This window comes from Tetrao urogallus, assembly GCF_951394365.1.
Source record: "Tetrao urogallus genome assembly, chromosome: 28".
Taxonomy (NCBI): Eukaryota; Metazoa; Chordata; class Aves; order Galliformes; family Phasianidae; genus Tetrao; species Tetrao urogallus.
Window position 1 is genome coordinate 524,023 of NC_136841.1, and position 7,955 is coordinate 531,977.

The 7,955-nt window shown below is 51.3% G+C and overlaps 1 protein-coding gene across 1 annotated transcript; it reads left to right on the top strand.

The window, feature by feature from the left end:
* Positions 1-6,436: 6,436 nt before the first annotated feature.
* On the top strand, positions 6,437-7,701 carry LOC306956178 (uncharacterized protein; the record flags this gene model as incomplete). Its single annotated transcript, XM_079547596.1, has 2 exons — positions 6,437-6,574; positions 6,688-7,701. 2 exons carry the CDS (start codon positions 6,437-6,439, stop codon positions 7,699-7,701), a joined length of 1,152 nt encoding a protein of 383 aa, XP_079403722.1.
* Positions 7,702-7,955: the final 254 nt, after the last annotated feature.

The following is a 7,955-nucleotide window of genomic DNA, read 5'->3' on the forward strand; positions in this document are numbered from 1 at the left end:
CAGAGCCTGAGCTTGAGCTGTTTCCTCCAGGAAGCTGCAGTTCCCTTCCCAAAGCTCCATGAGGTGCTCACCAAGACGTCCTCTGGCTCTTCAAAGGACACCATATCCCACAGTTATTGATGGTTTCTTGTGTTTTATATGACAATTTTAACTTAGTTTTTTGCTTTTTTAGTTTCAGTGGACGTTTCATGGAATCATAAAGGTTGGAAAAGACCAGCAAAATCATCCAGTCCAACCATTTCTTCACTCAGACAAACTGGGGCACCACCGCCTTCCCCCAGCACCCCATTCCTTTGGCAGTTCTCATGTTCCCCTGCCATGCTCTCCTCTCATCTGTCATTATTCCTGCCTTGTGACAGCTCATCAACATCAGGGTGGAGTGTAATTGGTACAGCTGGAGGAGAAGCATGAGGTGTGATTGTGGCATTCCTAACATATCAGCTCGTCATCTGCCCCTTGCCTACAGAAAGGAAGGGAAAGACAAAATGCCACCTTCTGGAGAGCAGATATCCTTAATTGCCCAAATGAACCTCAAGCACTGCCTCAATGGGGGCAGTAAGTAGGAGCCAGGCTGGGACATGGCCTCCCTGTGCCCAGTGCTCACATCAGTGCATCCAGGACACTCTTCACGATATACACTTAACAAGAAGGCTTCAGATATTTCCAGGTTGGCTCTGGGTAAAAATCCTATTTTTTTCCCTCTTGTATTCAGGATCCAGTTCAGCATTCATCCAGTTCATATTCAGTGTCAGGCAGCTTTGGCCCATGGGCTATGGCTGGCTCCGTCTCCAGCACAGCACAGCTCTAAATTTAGAGAGAGAAGCTCCTGGAACATCCAGACCCAGCACCATCCCCATGCAAACACACACTGCTCTGTGCACAGCAGCCCACAGGCAGAACTGGTAGAGCCTGGTTTCTTCCTCCTATCCAACATCCAACAGCCCCACCAAGGGAGAACAGGTCACTTCCTTCTGCTGCAGCAGCATTATTTGTGCTTCTTTTGTCATTAGATTTGTAGAAATTTAGCATTTGTTTTAACCGTATCACTGAGCCAAATTTGGTTGCAAATAATAGGTTAGGATATAACAACTGGGGGCATCAAAACTGTGCTTCTTGGGAAAGACAGGCTGAAGAAGATCAGCCCAATGTCAAAAGGAACGCTGGTAGTTTCCCCAGCTGGAGTTAGAGGAGAGCAGTGAGTCAGGGCTGCATTGCTGCAGCACTGCCAGGACAAGAGGCATCTCCTCACCCTGTGCTGCCACCACCCCAGCTCTGCTCCCAGACCTCATGGGGTTCCACGAGGTCACATTTCCCAACACGTCCCCATTGCCCCATCCCATCCCACAGCCACCTCCCAGCCCTTCCCCATCACTTCCTCTGTGCCTTCTCTGGGTGCTGCTGTGCTCTCTTCTGTTCCAGACAGCAGAAAGTAGGTTCATGCTCCAAAATCCATCACCCCACATTGTGGCTTCCTTCTAAAGCAGTTAGCAAAAAGAACAGTCCTTTCCCTCTGAAGCACCAGGCAGCAAGGAAGCTAACGGGGAAAGGCACTGAAATTGTCCCCATCACCACCACTTGGAGCAGCTGAAGTGAGCACAGATGATTCACTACCACCACAGCCACAGGAGGTGACTCAAATCCCCACCAAACCCTCAGCCCCGAGCAGAGTGAGCCCAAAGGGATTGAACAGCCCCATCCCAGCTGCTGGGCAGGGAGAGGGCAGCAAGCAGCTCTGGTTGGGGAGAGGAAGGGGGGATCTCCAAGCTCCTAACACACAGCAGGGAGAGGAAAGCAAAGAGCTCACAGCCTGCCTGGCCTCTGAGTGCTGCCACAAAGAGCAGCCTGGGGTATTGCATCCAGATGTGGAGTCCTCAGTGCAGGAGAGACATGGAGAGTCCAGAGGAGGGCCACAAAAATGATCCATGGAATGGAACACCTTTCCTGTAAGGACAGGCTGAGAGCGCTCTTTGGCCTGGAGAAGAGAAGGCTGCGAGGTGATCTGAGAGCAGCCTTTCAGGATCTAAAGGGCAGCTAACAGGAAAGAAGGGAACAGGCTCTTTAGCAGTGTCTGTGGCAACAGAACAAGGGCTTCCAGCTCAGGGAGGATAGATTTAGGTTAGATAAAAGGAAAAATCTTCTACAGTGAGGGAGGTGAGGCACTGGAAGAGGTTATGTAGTGATGTGGTTGATGCCTCTTCTCTGGAGACTTTCAAGGCAAGGCTGGATAAAGCTCTGGGCAATCTGATCTAGCTGTGGTGTCCCTGTTCACTGCAGGGGAGTTGGAATAGACGGCCTTCAAACCCTTTCAACTCTAAGGATTCCACGATTCTGCGATTTCTATGATAGAGCTTCTTTGTGCTCAGAAGCTTTCCAAGAAATTCTCATAGCGGGACGCATCACGGGGGAGAGGTGAGGAGCAGCAGAGCTGAAGCCCTGCACGCCCCCAGCCGTTGTGTGCACCGCTGTGCACGCGCACAAATCTGTGCACGCGCACACCGGCGCGCCCTCTGGCGGTGCGCGCTGCGCCGATTCCTGCTGGTGCAGACGTTGCAGAGAGAACACAGGCAGTGCTTCAGAAAACACGGGATAATCTCATCTCACCTTCCTCCTGCTCTCTTAGCTGTATTTTTTTTTAATCTCTAATCACTAAATATTTGCTTAAAATGAGATACAGGCATTCCTACACGTTCTCAGTGTAGCACCGTAGCGACGGCGCGCCGGGAGCTACGCACCATCGTATGCTTAAGCAGATCTGGGTCTGGGAGAAGAAAAGAAACTCAGAAGCTCCTTTGCCCCTACAGGAAACAATGTGCTCAAAACCGCCTTCTGTGCTTTGCATTCAAACAGCCGTCTGGATAAGCTGTGAGCAAACAGAGTGCAGACAAATCCTGCCTTCATGAGGAGGATTAAGGGGATGAGATAATCCGAAATACCTGTGCCCCTCTGTGGGTCCTGGGCTAGAAACGCAAAGGAAGAGTTTAATTAAGATTCTCCAGAATGATGGTTAACACGTGTATTAAAAGTGCCTCAAAACAAAGTATCCTGGAAAGCCTTGTTTCAGTCGGGAGATTAATTCCTAATTTTCATTGTGGGATTATTCAAATGCAGGAAAGCCTTTTCTATATTAGAGGCTCTGCTCGTTGGTTTTGGGTGCATTACCACAGGGAGCCTCAGAATCCAATTATCTCTGAAGAAATATGTTAAATGTGCTCATTAATATGTTAAAAAAAAAAAAAAAAAGTAGAAACATGTATTAGAGAAAAGCTGATGTATTACGCTCCTTAATGTCACGATGAATTAGCAGTGAAGAAGGCAGCAACAGCAATAACTTGCTGAAATGCCCAGACAGCGCAGGAAAATAAAGCATTTTTACTCCAATTATCTTAATTCCTGATAATGACATCGATGTAGTGATAAAGTGCTTTGCATAATGGGCTCCGGGAGAGTTTGGGAATGGTGTTTTGTGTGTACAGTGAGGCAGAATGGGGCTCAGCACCAGGTGCCCTTGGAGATTAAGAGGGGAAAAGGCCGAGAAGGCTCTCACTGCAATGGCCACTGCCTCCCAGTGCTGCACAGGGCAAAGGCACCACAGCATTGGCTCCATCCTCCAACCATCAAAGCACACCCAGGCTATTGAGCCCCCTAAAACCCCCCATCTCCCCCAAACCTGCATTTCAATGCCTTGAACACTTGGTGCAACACTTCACCACCACTGTCGCCCCCCGTCCTCAGTGCTAACCCACCCCTCTGCCCTTCCCTGCTGAGCAGGAACAATTAAACTGAGTCATGCGGGAATAAACAGGAATTTCCTGCTGCAGTTCTGTTGAGAAACTCAACCTCTGGGGCAGACCCCTCCCCACCCCATACACCCCCTGCCCCACATCTGAGCACCAGCCCCACAGCAGCCCCCGCTCTCCCATATGCAACGCTGCCCCTGCATCCCTTCCATCCCAACTCCCCTGGAGCTTGAGGGCTTTCTGAAGCTTCCTAAGGCTCCCCGTTTTCAACAAACAGAATATTGGGTGAGTTTGGTTCACCCCAAGTTTAGGTCTTACACGTGAAAATACAGCAGGAGACGTTTAAGCCTGGCCCACGTTGCAGACCCATATCAATCAAAGCCGCTAAATTCTTTCCAGCCCCTTGTGCAACGCTCCACACTTGCATTTTCCACACCTTTCTTTTGTTTTGCTGCACGTCTGACATGAATCACGCTCCAAATGAGAGCGCACCGGATCATCCCCATCCCAGCTGGGGGATGAGCACACACTCTGGCATTCACAGAGGCTCCTTTGTGCCCAAGAGACAAAGACAGGCGGACTGGGTGGACGTGGAAAAAATTAGGAGGCCCGATTCTTTAAAGGAGGCAACGGAGCGCAAAGGCTCCCAGCAGCCTAAGCCTGAACACACAGTTGCCTACCAGAGAAGCAGGTTTGCCCGGTGCCCAGCACATTTCCTACCAGTGAGCTCAGAAGATGGAGCTCCTTTGGTAAATAGACCTCAATGATTTGGGATGGTTACGGTGAGCAAACTGCAGACCCGCTGCTCTGCCACACCTCATGCTGCGCCTGGGCAGACCCTGCTCAGTGCTTTCTTGGATTGACTGCCCTGCGGCTGTTTCCAGGGCAAACTCCCACGATATTTGCTCTTCTCATAAGCACAGGTAGCATTACAGGAGAAGGAGTCACATTAAAGCAAAATCCTGCCCCACAACCAGTGCTGCAATGTTCCCCTCCCCCCTCCAAGTCGCACCCATCAGCACTGCAGTGCCTTGAGGGTCACAGGGTGCTAGGGAGCTTCTAACAAGGGGAGCAGCCCTAAAGGCCTCTTAATATTTTCAGGTGGTTTCATTACTCAGATGCATTTCAGGTGGTTTCATCAGCCCAGGGCTCTGCAGCACCTGTCCTTCGCTCGGTGGCCATTTGCTTCAAGCTCTGCTGAGAGCAGCGTTTTTGTTTCTTTAACTTCACCTACCTCCTGACCTCCCAACCTTTCTGCTTAGTAAAGCATGTGTGAAACCCTGAGCAGCATAAAACCTGATATTGTCTATGGCTATCTGCAGGAAAGTACCCTGCATGGGGTCCTGGTGCCCAGAAATAGCAGCTGTGGGAACACCCCTTGTACTTCTGCCTCTCTGATACTCCCAGAAACTGCCCTCCCACCCCCCACTGCAGCTTAATGAGAAGCAAATGGGCCCCACCTGAAGAGGAGTCTTCATGGAGTACAACAGATTGATAGATTAACGGAGAGGAATTAAAGCAGAATCCGTGCTTCAAGTTTCCTCTGTTCAGTTTGGGTCACCAAAGCCTCCTGTCCTGCAGCAGCCCCAGCTGTGTGGGGGGCTCCTTGGCTCCCCCACTTATCCCATCCCAGCACAACCATAGGGGTTTACCACTGGTTCCTATTAACCTCTCCCCATGCCAGGCATTTTTCCTGAAAATGCCTTTTCTTGCACAAAACTGTGTGTTATTTTCTGTACCCAAAACCCAACACACATTACGAGCTGTGTGGATTTCCAATGTTATTATTTTTCAGTCTCTCTCAGTAGCCACGTCCAGCAGGACAAAGGGAACACTGGGGATGTCACCACCTCGAGGAGCAGGTGTCCCCTCCTTGCGCTGTGCCTCAGTTTCCCCATGCTGTACAGGAGTGACCGCAGCTCGTGCCACCCTTCTGTCCCCCTCTGCGTGCCACTTGGTGGCACTGTTGGAAAGGATTTCTTCGCCGGGCGCCTCCCTGCCAGCACCCAAAAGTGGAACTTTGGGGAAGGGGTCACTTGGATCTGGGCATGGCGTATCCTTATTTTTTTACCCTTTGTTCTGTTTCCTCTTCATTCCCATACGGGCACTCCCAGGCTGCCTCCTCCCGTGTCAGTCACTCGCATCGCTCACCAAACACGTTCACTAGAGAGACCTGGGTGTTGCTTGGGCATCACCTTCACGTAAATCCCACAGCACTAAAAATAACCTTTTCTGCTTAATTCCTCTGAAATGCAACCGCAGGTGGGGTGAGCTTAGGAAGGATCATCTCTTCACTCCGGAGTGAAGCACCAGAGCAGAAGTTAATGAGCGAGAGACAAATGAAGACAGGGGGATGACAGTTTCCTTGGGCGAGGATGTGGCACCCTGCTGACGCTGTCTCTCTGCACGATGCTGCTGTATATAAGGCTGCTGGGAGCAGGTTGGCTGCACACCGTGCTCTTCTCACCCAGGTAAGCCCAGACAGACCCTGCAGGAAAGTGGGAGCTCAGGGCCCTGAGCATTCTCCTAAAGCTGAGCTCTCGTAGAGGGAAAAACACTCTGGCTTTATTGAGTCCTTCTGGCTCATCTTCCCGTCCAACTGCGCTGTATGAGAGAGACTTACCTGAAAACCAAGCAAAAGACCCTTTTGGGGTTTTTTTTTGCATCTTTCTCACAGGCTGCCTCTATTCTGTCGGGAGATGGCCCAGCTCCAGGAGAACATCAATGGCATCATCGCTACCTTCTACGCCTATGCCAGCAGTGACGGCGACTGCAGCACGCTGAGCAGAGGGGAGCTGCGGCAGCTCATCGAGCAGGAGTTTGAGGATGTGATCATGGTGAGGATCAAGCAACACCGTGGGGCCATGGGAATGGGTTTATGTTGGAGTGATTGATCCCAGAGATGTCCTGCAAAGGGTTCATGGGCCTTGCTGATGTTGTTTCCTTGCAGGATGCCCGGGATCCCAGAACTGTTGAGAAGGTGTTGCTCTTCCTGGATGAAGACAGCAGTGGCAAGGTTGACTTTAGCGAGTTCCTCAACCTGGTTTTCCGCGTGGCCAGGGCTTGCCACAGGCAACTCCAGCATTACCTGGACACAGAAGATGATCAGGAGCTGACAGTGCAGGAGGAGGCAGATGGGGAGCAGCACCACAAGCAGGTCCTGGAGGAGGGGGTGAGTGGACAGGTGCGGGAGGGTGGGACACCCCAGAAGGATCAGGACACCCAGCAGCACCAGGAGGGTAAGGAACCAAAGAAGCACCAAGCCACCCAACAGAATAAGGGAGATGGGACACCAAAGAACCAGGACACCCAAAAGATTGAGAAGAGTGAGACACCAAAGGTTCAAGAAACTCAAAAGACCCAGGAGGTTGAGGCACCAAAAAACAACCAAGGCACCCAACAGAAGCAGAAGAACGAGACACCAAAGGAAATCCATCAGGATGACAGGGCCAAGGCACAAGAAGAGGGTCCAAAAAGAGGTGAAAACGTGGTCACTGAGACCTCAGAGAAGGACAGAAATACCCCAAAAGCAGAAAAAACACCAAAACATGACCCCACATCCCACCAGGACAAAGTGACCGAGACACCAAAGCTAGGACAGAGCCATCACCAGAGGCAAGAGCTGGATCCAGCAGAGCACAGCCACACTTCTCCCACCAAGACATCAGAAAGAACCATGGACAAGACCAAGGACCATGCAGCCCATCGGCAGGACCCCAGCCCCAAAAGGACCCAAGAGCTGCCACCTCCAGTGAGCGGCACAAGCCCCCACCCAGATCCCCAGGCCTCCTCAGGGATCCAGCATGACCCAGCTCACCTTCCTGACCTCGCAGTGACGGTGCAAGAAGGCAGTGGAGTTGAGGTTGAACGTGTCCCAGGACAACAGCAACATGGGACTCATGGCAAAGGAAAACATGCGGCAGAGCAAGAGCACCTGCAGCCTCAGTGGCCTCCAAAGAAGTAAGAGCTGCAGTGAGCCCAGTGCGATTGTGGCTATTGGTGCCAGCAAGGTGGGATATTTTGTCCAGTGCCATTTGTTATATCTTGTCCAATCTTTTCTTAACCCTGGGCTTGCACCCCCAGCTTGTATTGAACTATTCCTGGCTTGAGACCTTCTGTCTTATCCTGTATTAAGCTACCTCTGCCTGTCTAAGCAAAGCAATAAAACTGACTGCAAACCAGCACAGTGTCCTGGTGTATTGCTGCACCATTCTGAGC